This window comes from Mustela nigripes, chromosome 13 (genome assembly GCF_022355385.1).
Source record: "Mustela nigripes isolate SB6536 chromosome 13, MUSNIG.SB6536, whole genome shotgun sequence".
NCBI lineage: Eukaryota > Metazoa > Chordata > Mammalia > Carnivora > Mustelidae > Mustela > Mustela nigripes.
Genome location: NC_081569.1, coordinates 127,912,871 through 127,928,764, shown reverse-complemented (window position 1 = coordinate 127,928,764; position 15,894 = coordinate 127,912,871). Strand labels below are relative to the sequence as shown.

At 40.0% G+C, this 15,894-nt stretch overlaps 1 protein-coding gene across 1 annotated transcript in view; it reads right to left on the bottom strand.

The window, feature by feature from the left end:
- SNW1 (SNW domain containing 1) overlaps window positions 1-14,580 on the bottom strand; it is a 48,101-nt gene extending 33,521 nt beyond the window's left edge. The window contains exons 1-3 of the mRNA XM_059373635.1: window positions 14,510-14,580; window positions 9,255-9,408; window positions 4,522-4,683 (exon numbers count right to left, since the gene is read on the bottom strand). Of these exons, the coding sequence (XP_059229618.1) occupies window positions 4,522-4,683; window positions 9,255-9,408; window positions 14,510-14,523 (330 nt within the window). The 5' untranslated portion in view covers window positions 14,524-14,580. The remainder of the gene's footprint in view (window positions 1-4,521; window positions 4,684-9,254; window positions 9,409-14,509) is intronic.
- Window positions 14,581-15,894: the final 1,314 nt, after the last annotated feature.

Below are 15,894 nucleotides of genomic sequence, written 5' to 3'. Positions count from 1 at the left end.
ATTATTTCTCCAAGAATCACTGACAAATGTCTGTGTGCCAAGCTATCAGGCACAAAGGTGACAAAGAGGAATCCTGAAGATATATTTTCTGTCTTCATAGAGCTTATAGTCAAATGACATAGATAGTGGTGAAGTAAAGCAAAAGGTGATGACTGCTATGATAAACACAGAGAAGAGGAAGAAAGGAAACCCTATTTAGCCAAGGAAGATTAGGAGGAGTACCCTGAAACAGTGAAGAGCGAGCTGCAGTTTGAAAGCAGTAGAATTTCATCAAAGAATATGGGGAGGGCTTTCCCATGCACAGGAGGGCATCCATGGGAAGTTCCCATGGTAAGAGAGAATGTGCCATATTAGGGGAGCTTCCAGTAGTTCCTCATAGCAGATCTTCAAAGAAAATGCCTGAAAGCTTTTTCTTCTTCTTCTTTTTTTAAAGACTAAAAAAAAGTTTTAAGATATCTCTACATCCAATGTGGGGGCTCGAACTCATAACCCCATGATCAACAGTCACATAGTCCACTGACTGAGCTAGCTAGGCACCATGAAAGTTTTTTCTTCTTTAACAACCACTCACAATGGTGATTACTTTGTACTGAAAATAAACAGAATGGCTAAAACTGGACTTTTTGACTTTTGGATTTCAGTATTCTGGTCATGGGAGTTGAGACTAGGTTAGAAAGGTAGGGAAGTGGTCAAGTGTGCCATAAGGAGATTGGCTGTTTACCCTTAAGGTCATGGAAAGATTCTAAGTGTGCATACTTGTGCATGTGTGTATGTGGAGGAGAGAGAAAGAGAAGGCCAAACAAACAAAGATGAATTTGTTTTCCTAGGCAGGCAAAACAAATGCCAAGGAGATGGGTTAAGACTCTGCTGTGGTAAATAAAGCAAGAAACGATAAGGGCCTGAATTAAGTAGCACAGAAGGGTACATAGTTGAAAAGTGTTAAGAAGATAAATCATGGTGACTAAACAGATGGAGAGCTAAATAAACAAAATAAAATGGAATGTGTTCGGCAAAGTCTTTTTAGAGAACACATAGCTTTATGTGTCACATTTTACATCTGAATATCCTTTGACCCCGTAAGTCCACTAAGAATCTATTTTACACAAATATTCAAGTCCAAAAGGTATTTGTATATGGATCTTACAAAAAGCACTGTCTGAAAACTAAAGAACTAGAAACCAATGCTTTTTTTTCTTTGAAACCACCAGTGCTTAAAAATAAAAATATAAACCCAAGCACACCATGGAATTCTATATAGATTTTTATTTATTTTTTATTTTTTTAAAGATTTTATTTATTTATTTATTTGAGAGAGAGATCACAAGTAGGCAGAGAGGCAGGCAGGGGAGGGGGAGAAGCAGGCTCCCTGCTGAGCAGAGAGCACAATGCAGGGCTTGATCCCAGGACCCAGAGATCATGACCTGAGCCAAAGGCAGAGGCTTAACCCACTGAGCCATCCAGGTGCCCCTCTATAAAGATTTTTAAAAAATAAAACAGACCAGGGTACCTGGGTGGCCCAGCGGTTAAGCCTCTGACTCTTGGTTTTGGCTCAGGTCATGATATTGAGTACCATGTTAGGCTCTGTGCTCAATGCTGAGTATGCTTGAGATTCTCTCCGTCCCTCTGCCCCTCCCCTACACGTGAACACACTTTCTCCCTAAAATAAACAGACTTATATATAAGCAGACCTATATATACTAATAAAAATCTTCAAAACAGGGGCACCTGGATGGCTCAGTGGGTTAAAGCCTTCAGCTCAGGTCATGATCCCAGAGTCCTGGGATGGAGCCCCGCATTGGGCTCTCTGCTCAGCAGGGAGCCTGCTTCCTCCTCTCTCTCTGCCTACTTGTGATCTCTGTCAAATAAACAAATAAAATCTTAAAAAAAAAAATCTTCAAAACATATTAAGTAAAAAAAGCAAGTCTATGAAAGTTATGAATATTAAAACCTCATTCATGTTAAAAAAAAAAAAGATGTTTGTGTGTGTGTATGTGAAGTGGGAATATGTATACATCAATGTCTAAATCCACAACAAAGATCTGGAAGGATGGATATCATTAGAGTAACAGTATTTACCTCCGTGAAGTAAAGTGGGAGAAGCAGGCAGAACTGTATATACATACTTAAGTACTGCTGATACCTTCTACAGTAAGAACTTATTATTAGTGTATTTTTAAAAAATCAATAAAATAATGGGGGAGAAAGAACTCCCAGACTTTTAGCATAGTCAGTCAGAAGATATCACTGCCAGTGGCTAAGTCAGAGAATAAGAGAAGGTAGATTAAGTGGAAAATTATGCACTTAATTGGGTTTGATGAGCAGTGCTTTGGGAAAATCTAATAGATCTGCCATCACAGGCACTAAGATATAAGGACCTGGAGCCCAGGAGAGAAAACTGGGCTGGAGACATAGATCCAACAGTCAACAAACTAAGTGGCAATTTTAGCCAAGGGAATAAATTAGATAAGTCAAAAAGATGGCGTTGTGAGAAACAAAGTCTGAGAGACTTTTGCCAGAGTTTATCTCTGCAGACTGGCTGAGATGAGGCTCTATTGCAGTGAAATGAAGAATGAAACAAAGTGAAGAAGTAGAACAGGTTAACAACAAGCAAAAAGCTTGAAGGAAAGTGAAGGCAACTAGGTGGAAATTTGGTGGTAGTGAAAGGGAGTCCTGAGGGTTGTCAGGGAAAAATTTTTTTTACAAAAGATGAGATAAGAAAAGCAAGCGTATTTAAAAAGCTCACAGGGGGCGCCTGGGTGGCTCAGTGAGTTAAGCCTCTGCCTTTGGGTCAGGTCATAGTCTCAGGGTCCTGGGATCGAGCCCTGCATCAGGCTCCCCCCCACCCCTGCCTGCCTCTCTGATCTCTGTCAAATAAATAAATAAAATCTTTTAAAAAAAGAAATAAAAGCTCACAGGAAGGAGCCAATAGAGGAAGGGAGATGAAAGTCATGGTTAAGAAGAATAAGAAAAAGTGAAGTTGTAAAGGAGAGGTTAAGGAATGAGATTCAGGACACACGAGAGCACAATTGGCAAGATCAGGTTTAGATACATGAGCTTTCTTAGAGAGACAAAAGGAAACATCAAGAGAAAGCTGTGTGCGGGATAAAGAAAGCAGACAATTTTCTTCCAATAGTCTTTGTATGCAAATAGATGTCATCTAGTCACCTGTTAAGCTAAGCAATGGAGAGAAAGAGTTAGAGCTTGGAGGAACACCAAGGGAGCCCAGCTGAGACCCAAGACACAGATGTGCATGACAGTGTAACTGTTTTCCCTAAGAACTCAGGAGTTCTTGACGCAGGAGCAGAGGATGGATTGTCATCAGTGTAACTTTAGAAGGTAAAATGAAAATGTTTCTAGGACAGTGAGACAAAGGGCAGGTACTGAAGGTTCTCAACTATTCTTTCCCAATATATTCAATTCTAAAGAGATCTCTACCTTTATGTGGAGCACTTATTTACAAGGGAAAAAACTAGGTCTTCTTAAAAACAGTTCCTTGGCTCTGAGTATAGCTGCTCTGTGATGAGATTATTTTAAGTAAATTTTATTTTTGGTCTTTGGATTACTTTGTAAGCAGGGCCATCATAAATCTAGATAGCAAGTGCCAGTTTCATACTTAAGGGAGAAAAAAGTTAGTGTAATTCAAATGAACTCTTAAAATAATCAGATATCTATGTAAGTACTTTGTAAGTACACGAGAAAGAATCAGAAGACTATACACAAAATCTAAATTTTCACTTTTTTGCGGGGGCTGGAACTGTAGATTTTGAACAAATTTCTAGTATTTAAAATATGTTAATACTATAAAAGAGCTTGGGATGCCTGGGTGGCTCAGTTGGTTGGACGACTGCCTTCGGCTCAGGTCATGATCCCGGAGTCCCGGGATCGAGTCCCACATCGGGCTCCCAGCTCCATGGGGAGTCTGTTTCGCTCTCTGACCTTCTCCTCACTCATGCTCTCTCTCACTGTCTCTCTCTCAAATAAATAAATAAAATCTTAAAAAAAAAAAAATACTATAAAAGAGCTTTAAACAATTAAAATTTAACAATTTCAAATTGTTTTTAAAATGTTAAATACATATGTTTTCATCAATTTGGGAGTCATTAAAGTCATTGCTTTAATATATTACAACTGCAATATATTGCTATAATATATTGTTCATATTGTTATGAAGTCCTATCTTCAGTTAGCCTAAGTATATTTCATTGCTACTTTTTTTTTTTTAATTGTGAGAGAGTATGAGAATGCATGAGCAAGGGGAGGGGCAGAAGAGGAGGGAGAGAAAGAGAGCGAGCATCCTCAAGCAGACTCCCCACTGAGGGTGGAGCCCGACACGGGGCTTGATCCCAGGACCCTGAGATCATGACCTAAGCAGAAATCAAGCTTAACCAACTGAGCCACCCAGGTGCCCCTCATTGCTAATTTTTATAAAACGAATTGGCCAGATATGTATCATTTATACAGTATAAAACAAAAACAAACAAAAAAACCTCTTCAAAAAATATCTATCATTGAGAGGATTACCTTGTCTTTTGACTGTCCTTGCCGAGCAATTGCATCATATTTAATTTTTCCTTCAGCATCCACTTGAATGGCCAGTGCATTTGACATTTTTTTCTTTCGCCCCATATCCAGCGGATACTGGGCCACATGGATCTCTGGAAAAGCACCTCCATCTCCAAAATCCTATATATTAAAAAGAAAAGAAGAATATTTAATTGTAATTTCAGATTCAAGATACATTCATTCACTCAACAATCATTGAGACGTTGTTATGCTAGATGCGAGAGATATAGCAATAAAGAAAACAGAGGTCCTTGGTCTTGTACGTTATATATTCTAGTGGGCAAAGATTTTTATAAAAAGCCTAATCTTTCGCTCGTGAAAATGCTTTGAAAATATAATGGGACTGCAAAGACAGGCTACTTTCAATAGGGCAGTAGGGATGGCCTTTGTGAAGAAGTAACGTGAGGTATAGCCTGAATAACGAGAATCAGGCATGAGAAGATTTAAGGGAAGCACTTTCTAGGCAGAGCAAATAGCGTGAAGGCCTTGCTGCAAGAATGAACTTGGAATGTTCTAGGAAAGAAGTCCCAATGTGGGGCTGAAGCCTGCTGTGGACAGAGGAGAAGACACACAGGTGATAAGCTTGCATGGGTAGAAAAATCACCAGATCATGAAAGGGGTTTCTAAACCATGGCAACAAATCTGGATTTTTACATATTTACATAATTAAGAAACTAAGCAGAGTGTTTAGGACAAGGAAAAGATTTTTAGTTTTAGTATATGTAATTTTCTTAGTAACCACTGAAGTTACACTAGCACAGGAACGTAAAGAATTTTTTTTTTGAATCAGATTTTAATATCAGATTGATTCGTGTTCCATGAGAAGCAAATAAAGAGAATAGGAAAGCCCCAGAAATGAGTTCACCACATTTCTAATGTGATTGTATATAATTATTTAGAAGACAGGGCAAAGACTTCTAAAGTAGAACAAGCTAAGTAAAGCCTGTTTTTGTTTTTAAAGACTTTTTAAAAAAATTTATTCATAAGAGACAGTGACAGAGACAGAAAGAGAGGCCAAGGCAGAGGGAGAAGCAGGCTCCCGTAGAGTAGGGAGCCTGATGTGGGACTCTATCCTGGGACCCTGGGATTATGACCTGAGCTGAAGGCAGATGCTTAAACAACTGAGCCCCCAGGCATCCCAAAGTAAAGCCTTTTGATGAAGTTTAGCATTACAAAAAAAGGTAGCTCATCAAATAAGCAAAGAAATAGTAAATATAATTTTTAAATAATTTTATTAAATTTAGTAATATTTGCTTAGGACCTTATTACAATATACAAAATATAATCCACACTCCTTTAATTCTTTTTTTAAAATCTTTTTTTTTTCTTAAGATTTTTATTTATTTGACACAGAGAGAGAGAGATCACTAGTAGGCAGAGAGGCAGGTAGAGAGAAAGGGGAAGCAGGCTCCCCGCTGAACAGACAGCCTGATGCAGGCCTCGATCCCAGGACTCTGAGATCATGACCCAAGCCGAAGGCAGAGGCTTAACCCTCTGATCGCCCAGGCACCCTCTTCTTTTTTTCTTTTTTTTAAAGATTTTATTTATTTATTTGACAGAGAGAGACACAGCAAGAGAGGGAACACAAGTAAGGGGAGTGGAAGAGGGAGAATCGGGCTTCCCGCCTAGCAGGGAGCCTGATGCCGGGGTTCGATCCCAGGACTCTGGGATCATGCCTTGAGCCAAAGGTAGATACTTAAGGTCTGAGCCACCCAGGCACACCTACACTCATTTAATTCTTGTGTTTCTTCAACACGTCATATTTTCACATGGAAAAAATTCAAGTTTAACAAAGTTAGTGATTTTCCCAAGATGTCATAGCTAGCATATGCAGGACCTGAACTCAGATCTTATGACTCCAAAAAACTTTGTATTTTCTACTGAACTAAAATTCCCTTCTTTTAGTTCAAAAATGGTCAAGTCATACTATTAAAAAATGATAGAAAAAATATTTTTAAAAATTTTTATTTAAATTCCAGCTAGTTAACATACAGTGCAATACTACTTTCAGGAGTATTACTCAGGGATTCATCACTTACATACAACAAGATAGGAAAAAATATTAAAATCAAACACTTAGAGGAGGTTTGACAAAAAAAAAAAATCAAAAAGACCGTATGAAAATAACAACTTAAAAAAAAAAGATTTTATTTATTTGACACAGTGAGAGAGAACACAAGTGGGGGGGAGGAAGACAGAGGGAGAGGGAGAAGCAGGCTCCCCACTGAGCAAGGAGCCTGATGCAGGGCTTAATCCCAGGACCTTGGGATCGTGACCTGAGCCAAAGGCAGATGCTTAACCAACAGACCAGCCAGGTGCCCCCAAAATAACAATTTTTATAAGAGCTTCTCCTTCAAGAAATATTCCATTAGATCTTGAATATGTGATTTCCTAGGTACAATATGCTGACCTGCTGAAGAAAAATTCTGACATTTTTAAAAACAAATAAACAATAAAGCTAAGAGAGACATTTTCTTATAAACTGGGCAGAAAACTGTTACAGCATTCCCAAGAAAGGTGCTACCTGTACCAAGGCCATCACTGTGACACATGCTCAGATTTGCTGGGGTTCTTGAACTATAATAAGCACTTCAGAACTGTGGATGTGGCATTATGCAGTCATTAAGCTTGCCAGAAAATCATAGCTTTTACTTTGAAAACTAGAACAAAATGCTCTCCCCACAGAACGTTCACTCCCCTACAAAAGCATTCACAGTATTTCCAGATTAGCTGGCCATTTTGGTTTGATTTTCAAATAAGCTGTTCTGTTCCACCAGGATAGATGAAACCTTTCTTCAAGTAAGATTTTAAAAAGTTAATAGTCCCTGAATGTCATAATGCTGAAATGGAAATAAGGATGAGATTTCTGTTGTATGTAAAATGATGCCTGCCACCCCTGCCCTATGATCTGTTGAGAGGCAAACAAAGAATATCCAGCATCCCTCCAAAGAGACCACTATCCTTCTCTGATGATGTGATAATGCTAATCACTACCTTTTTGCCCCAGATAAGAGGGCATTATAACCTCCTTGATAATCTTTTATTTTGTCCTGCTTCTCACAAATTACACCATCAGTGAAAACAAAAGCAGTAACAACAATCTCATAGTAATTTTAGTAAGGCTGGCCTTCACACATTAGAATTAATAAGGTCTAGAGAGCTGAGGAAAAATAAACAAGGACATTTTTTTAGAAGACATGATCTCATTGGGAGTTTGTCTTCAAGGCTCTAGCGTGTTCTGGTAGGTAGGGAGGGATGCTAAACATGGGAGAGACTGAGAATACAGATGGCATCTTGTTGGGTGCAAAGAAACAAATTTCAGTCCAATGAATACTTAGTTTACCAGGATCACCCCTTGGAGACATACAAAAAAAGGTAAGGGCTCATGCCTTCCACATTTGTTAGGTAAAAATCACAACCATGAAAGGATAGAATGTAACAAATTTCATAAAATGAAAATATGTGGGTATAAAAATGAATGGTATAAGAACAGAGAATTTTATTTTATTTTTAAAGATTTTATTTATTTATTTGACAGAGAGAAATCACAAGTAGATGGAGAGGGAGGCAGTGAGAGAGAGAGGGGGAAGCAGGCTCCCTGCTGAGCAGAGAGCCCGATGCGGGACCTGATCCCAGGACCCTGAGATCATGACCTGAGCCGAAGGCAGCAGCTTAAACCACTGAGCCACCCAGGCGTCCCAAGAACAGAGAATTTTAATAGGGCAGGGACATTCCTTGGGAAGTGGAGGGAGAAAATTTGCAGGAGTCAGAAGGAATATTGAGAGATGGAGAAGAAAAAGGCTTGATCAAAGAGGACGTGGTCTTGGGGAAGCAAAATAGTTAAGTCTCAAATATTTGCTTTTCTTCCTGAATGAAAACGGTGGTCAAGCATGGGAATTCTGCCCTGGAATCAGGGAAAGGAATAAGTACTGAACAGCAGTACAGTATAAAGAGTAACTGAGAGGACAGGTACTGCCAAAGAAGTTTGTTTTCTGGGAACAAGCTAGAGATTTAAAAAGATTTTTCCAATTTTCTTCTTTCTCCCTCACTGCCTCCAAACCAACCATCAAATTCTCTTATACCTTCTTAAAAATGTATCTAATCCATATATTAGACCTATATAAACATTCTCAAACTGAAGACAAGAAAACAGATGAAGAGAGGTCAGGATCTGCCCAGGATCCACAAATAGTAAGCAGCATAGGTATGACGCAAAACACTTATTTTAATTTATTCTTTTAAGCTTCTTGCCAGTGCTTTTGCCACTATATTTAATGGGAAGGAAATCAGAAAAAGATATGCTGCTGGAGTTTTCCCCAGAGGAAGGCTGTCTCTGCAGGGTTAAGTAGCATTGTGCATTCAAGGAGAAGGGAGGGAAAGGCACCTGAACATAAATGTGTTCTTCCCTTTTCTCCTCCCATTATTTTCCATATGCGGTAATTGCTGTATTTATAGAGGATATGTTAGTTTCTTTTGTACAAGTTTAATAGTTGGACATAAGAAGACACATAAGCAGGTACAATAATCTTGTGATCACAAAGCAGTGATAATAAGCAAGAAGAAAAAGATCAATGCCCTAAGGGGAGTATATGTCTTACGAACTCACAACCAGGATTTCTAGCATACTGGCATTCATATGCAGAAGTTCTAGGGTTTAAATTTATTCTACAAGGGTCAGCACAATTACTTACCTCTAATAACCGAGGTATCCAGCCCTTCCGGTACCCGTACGGGGGAGGTTCTCTTCGGGAGGAGACCAGTGAGGTCTGTCGTGATCTCTGGGATCTTGCCTTTTCTTCAGCCTCAAGCTGGTCCTGAGATAGCTGAGTAGGTGCAGGTAAAAAGCTATAAGCAAAGATGATAAAAGTCAGAATTAAAAAAAAATTCTTACATTTGATCATTGTAATTTGGCCATCAGAGACTTTTACCATAATACCTTTTCCCTTGAGCAGAAGGTCAAACATTTCAATGATTTATGGCAGTATGAAATATCAGTCATTTTATTTTGTCTGGTAAGAAATAAGTATCGGAGACATACAATAAAAAATGTTTGACTAGGTGCCCAGAATAAAAGAATTAATAGATAATTCATGTAACAGATAAACTACTGAGTATACTTTGACATTTTCTTTCCTATAACAAGCAAGGAAGCATCCTCAATTACCCAAGGGATAACTCCCCAGTATATGGTTGCCTTAGTGTCTTTACTATTTTCAGAGTCCTTATTTTTAACTGGTTTACTTTTAAGCTTCTTACTTTTAACATTTTAGTGTCAATACAAAAAAAATAAGGATCAGCACTGAATGTAACAAAGAGATGGATAAAGGAAAATACAAGTTGCATATTTAAGTGTGTTTTCCCAAAAGTATCTAGTTTAGAAGGCAATTTAACAGTTAAGAGGTCAAAGATTCAAAGCAGAAATTCTAAAGATGTAGTTTGTTATTCTTTAATCAAAGTAGCCTTTCTACCAAACAATTCTTTGCAACTTTGTAGTATGATAAATATTATTAGCGATACCCCAAAGTACCATAAAAGGATCCCAATAAATGAATACATTTAATGGGAAAGTTAAGGTTTCTTCGTGATTCTTGGCTAGTAAGCGTATCTGAGTAAACAACAGAACTTATTTATTCAAAATATTGATCAGCTGGGTGCAGGTACTATGCTAGGTAGGCAATGAGACTATAAACTGAGAAAGACGGGTTTCAGTTTTGTAGAGGAGAGACAATCCCTCATACAAATCCGTAATTACAAATTCTATTAAATGATGAAGGAAAAGTACAAAGTGCTAGTGACAACATATATAAGAGGGATCTAATCCGATCTAGAGTTGAGTACTGTGATGGTTAAGAGCCCAGAGTTCAAATCCTACCTATGCCAGGTAGTAACCCAAATAAGTTACCTACCTCTCTGAACCTGTCTCTAATCTATAGAGACAGATCGAAAGACTACCTACCTCACAGAGTTGCTCTAAGTACTAAATGAGAAAATCTATGAACCCCTTGGCACAGTGTCTAAATACCGTTCAATACATATTTGATTATTCAGAGCTCCCCCAACTTGGGTTAGTTGCCCCCACCCATGCTCCTACAAGACTCCCTACGTACCACTACTAAAACATCCACCTTACTCTATCAGAATCATCTATTCATTTACCCTTCTTTTTCTCACTAGACTGAGCCACTTGCAGGACCTAACTCTCCAGGCATTGTCTAGCTCACAGCAAGGGCTGCTTAAATGTTTGTAGGAGAACTAAATTCATGCTACCCTTTGCATTCACCATCTTTGTGTCACTACAATGGCCTTCAACCATCTCAAGATCTTCACATTTGCTCTTGCATCTGCCATAAAATATTCTATTTATTTAAGAACATTCTTTCCTGGGGTGACTGGGTGGCTCAGTCAGTTAAGCTGTTGCCTTTGGCTCAGGTCATGATCCTAGGGTCCTCGGATTGAGCCCTGCATCAGGCTCCCTGCTCAGTGGAGAGCCTGCTTCTCCCTTTCCCTCTGCCTGCCGCTCTGCCTGCTTGTGCTCTCTCTGTCACATAAATAAATACAATATTTTTTAAAAAGAACATTCTTTCCTATATTGCTTTTATATAACTTTTTAATGAACTTTTCCCCAGTTCATTCAATCATTCATTTTATGTATTATTTTTAAAAAATTATTTTTATTAACATGTAATGTATTATTTGCCCTAGGGGTACAGGTCTGTGAATCATCAGGCTTACACATTTGACAGCATTTATCATAGCAAATACCCTCCCCAATGTCCATAACCTAACCACCCTCTCCCTACCCCCCAGCCCCAGCAACCCTCAGTTTGCTTTGTGAGATTAGGAGTCTCTTATGGTTCTTCCCTGTCCCAATCCCATCTTGTTCATTCAGTCATTTTTAAAGATTTTAATGAGTAATCTCTAAACCCAATATGGGGCTTGAACTTACAACCCCAAGATCAACACTCACGTGCTCTACTGACTAAGCCAGCCAGGGGCCCCCATCCTAGATCTTTTAGTCTTTCCTTCTTGGTATTCATGTCTCTTCTCAATTATACCTGCCCCCAGCTGTTTTCTGACCACCTCATCCAAAACAGTACTCCACCCCACACATTCCAGTCACTCTGTCCTTTTATCTTTACCTTATTCCTAGTAATTACTATCTGAAATCGTGGTTGGTTTGTTTGTTTGTTTGTTTTAAGATTTTATTTATTTATTTGTCAGGAAGAGAGAGAAAAAAACCACAAGGAGGGGAGTGGCAGGCAGAGGGAGAAGCAGGCTTCTATCTGTGCAAGGAGCCTGATGCGGGACTCAATCCTAGGACCCTGGGATAATGACCTGAACAGAAGGCAGCCACTTAACTGACTGAGGCACCCAGGTGCCTTGAAATTGTATTATTGATTTGTTTACACACACACACACCTATATATATAGTCTGTCTCCTAAAATCTAAGCTCTTTGAAAATAAAGGAGTTTGCTTGACTGATTTAATACTGTAAAACCAGCACTAGAATAGTGTTTGGCACATGGTAGACGTTGGACAAATACTAACTGAATGACGAATGAATGGATGGATGAATGGAGTCAAAAGTTCTGAGCTTCTATCACAGTTATATTCAGTACACTGCATATATCCAAATACATAGGAGGGATACAAAGACGGTTACAAAGAAGCCCAAGTATTCACTTATTTTCTCTTTTCTTTACGTTCTGCTGGAAGAACTGGTTACTAGTATGATCAAAAGGTAGGCAGCCGACAAAAGCAAAGAGTTCAGACAATCCAATAAACAGGTAATTTGGCCTGGATTAGGGTCTGAACATACTCTAGCCTTCCAGAGGGTCTTAACTGTGCTGTTCCTTGTAAAGGATGACATTCCCACAAAGAGGCACATTCCTGTGGTGCAGGGTTGGGGCAAGGAGTACACAGTGGGCTGTAGGCTATACACGCAAGCAGAAAGTCTACCTCAGTGGATCTCAGCTGGGGGGTAAAATAACTACAATGTAGGTATTTGACAACTTCTGGAAACTTTATGATTGTCAAGACTTGGTGATAGAGAATGGAAAGGGGGTGGGGGTGGGGCTGCCACTGGCATCTAATGGATAGAGGCCAAAGATGCTGCTAAATATCTTACTATACATAGGACAGCCCCATTCCAGAATGAATTATCCAGTCCAAAACATCAACAGGGCCACTGCTGAGGCATCTTAGTCTACCCTTTCCCCTTCACCAAATAAAGCATATTAAACGCAGGTGATATAATTAGATATATAACCCCAAATACACTTGAATTTAGAGACCTAAATCAGTATGACTTTAAATCTTTTGTAACAATAACTGGTGACACCAGTACTGTAACACATCAGTATGTCAAGTCCCTGCTGTTAACTAATCCTTGGTAGATCTTAGAGATAAGTAACATTTCACTTGGAATCAAATCAACCAGAACTCAACGAAATCAGAAAACTATGTCGTTCCCAAGGGTAGTCATTTAAACGCTGCACTCTGCCACTGCAATTTTAAGCACACAATACCCACATCATCTCTGTTATTTTTCCCGTGTCCTTTTCAAATTCCACCTTTTCCACAATACCTTTCCTCTTAACTCTGGTAATTTTTGCACTCAAATGCTTGCTGCTTGTAACATTTACTAAAGCAACCTCCCTAGTCCATTCAACTTAGTTTTCTAAAAGATTTCATTTATTTGAGAGAGAGGAAGAGAGAGAGGCAGAGGGAGCGGGAGAAACAGACCCTCCACTTAAACAGGGAGCCCAACCTCAATCCCAGGACCAGAGCCGAAGGCAGATGCATAACCAACTTAGCCACCCAGCTGCCCCAGCCATTCAATTGATCTAATCTAATTCTTTTGCACTTAAGCTTAGTATTACACTGTGAGTATTCTGTGCTATTCTTTATTTCATATCTGTATGCCTTGTACCCCATCTTCCCTGCAAAGACTGTTGGATTTCTTTTTTTGTATACACACAATCCCTAGGATTGAGCAAGGCACCCAAAATGAATTCCCCCAAGACTTTTCTGAATTAAACATTTTGTGGGACTCATAACTGTCATCAGCCAGGAAACACAAGTGTGAAGAGAATCAAGCGTGTTTAGGGAGCTCAAGCTCATGTCCTAAAACGATTACTTTCTTTACAACCACCCCTGACAACTCAACTTTTCCTGCTTGCATTCGCTGGTAAAGTTTTTCTACTTAGATGGGGCAACAAGGTCGCGGACTAGTAGGAGTTACGTAACCCTTCGGGATCTCCCAGTTAAACATCTTTTTCTCAAAGGCGGGGACCACTTTACATGCGGTTACCAAGGCAACTGGGAACAGCAAAAATCTGAAGTGGTTCTATCTACGGAAGAAATTCTAAGGTCCAAAGTTAAAGTAGGGAGCAGCGGCGCATTAGTAGATAGTGGTCACCACCGCGACTAATTTAAAGATCTCTGTTCAGTGCGCCCCCCTCCCCGCCGCCTTTGTCAGGAATCCTTGTTCCGGGGCACAGGCGAGAGTTCGGCAGACACTCGGCGGTAAGCCGGGCAGTCGGCTCCCGCCGCTTCACTTCGCCCAAATAAACCACTGCCCTCCACACCCCCGCCGTGTCCGCCTGAGCCGTGGACCGGACGGAGCGCTCTCCACAACCCCATGATGCTCCAGCGAAAACCACGTGCGGCTCCTTGGCATCTGAGGCAGGAGGACTATTCACCACGCCGAGGCTTTCGGCCCTAGTGAGAGAACGAACTCAACCCGGGAAACAGCTCAGGAAAGACCCCAGCTTCGGTGAGGCCTAGTCGCCCCGGAGGCCGGCAGGAGTGCCTAGCCGTAGTCGCGGCCCACGTTGCTCTGTGTCCCGAGCCAGGTCAGTGCCCGGAGACAGTGGGCAGAGAAATGAAAAAAGTGGGTGCTCCCAGACCCTTCCGTATCGAGGACCCCCATCAACAACCCACCTGGTGAGCGCCATCTTCTTCCGCTTCTTCCAGCGCGAGCGACAGCACCGCGGGGCGGGTCTTTCCCCTTGATGAGGAGGGGAAAGGAAGAAGTCCGCGATGCGCAGGCGCCTCGGCCGAAAGGCCTTCTGGGATTTGTAGTTCTTTGGACAAGAGTACGCTTCGATTCTGTTTTCATCAGACTGAGCGGTTATGAGATAAGGGTTCAGTTAAGAAAGGCAGATGCATCCCTCGTATAGTGTGACAAAATAGGGCGTTCCCTAGGCAAAATAACGAAGGTGAGATGCCTTTTAAGATGCTTATTTTATTCCCCACTCAGTCTCATTCCCGGATTGTAGGGATCTCCAGTCCAAGAGAATCGGGAAGAACAACGTTAAATAAAAGGGTGACTGGGTTTTAAAACAACAGGAAATCGTGAGACTGTCGAATGGAGAGTTTGGGAACGCTCTAAAAACATTCACACTCGAAACTTTTCTTTAAACGCTGTCCCCTAACTCCACAACCCACCCCCAAAACTCTCTCCTGGGGAGGTATTGTGTGATCTGGGTAAGTTACCTTTACAACACTTCTGGGTATTATGTTTTGTTTTTATGTATGTACGTGTTTTATATTATGTGTTTTACATAGCTTATGGGTTAAGCATAATCTCTGATGAACTGGTAGGATAAATGAAATCTGCTTATAAATCCTGGAGACAGGGAAGTGGGTAGACGAAAAGAGAACAGCTGGTTTTGATCACTGTTGAAGCTACATAATGGGGAGATTATCCATTGTGTGGATAATTCGTCACACTAACACATTTGACATGTTCCATGATAAAGCGTAGATACAAACTTTTAGTTGCAGTGTAGCACACATACGGAAAGGTGCATACACTGTAAGTGTACAGCTCTTGGAATGTTCACAAACCAACCACACTACTTTGAGCAGCAGAAGCAGCATCCCCTACCCAGGATGACTCAATTTCTGGTGACAAGATGTTGTAGGTTCATCTCGTATTGTTTCTACTCCAGACTTGGAATCAGTCATTTCTCCAAGGAGCACTCCTTTAAGTGGGAAAGGGATATTTAAAGAAAACGATTTGGATGCTACAAATGTTTATTGTTATTGTGTTGATTATTGTTTGTAAGCCTTTTTTGGACTACAGATCTAAAAACTTTAGATTTACACACATTTTTTTAGAAAATGCATCATGAATTTATATTAGTATTTTCAATGCAAATTTAGGATTACACAGACTTTACTTAATTTTGATTTTATATACATATCTCTTCTGAAAATCTTGGTACCTAATGACTTTAACATAATTACATATGGAAATAACTATTAATTATCATAATTAATTAATATAATTGCTTTATCCTACTGTATATATAAAATCTTTC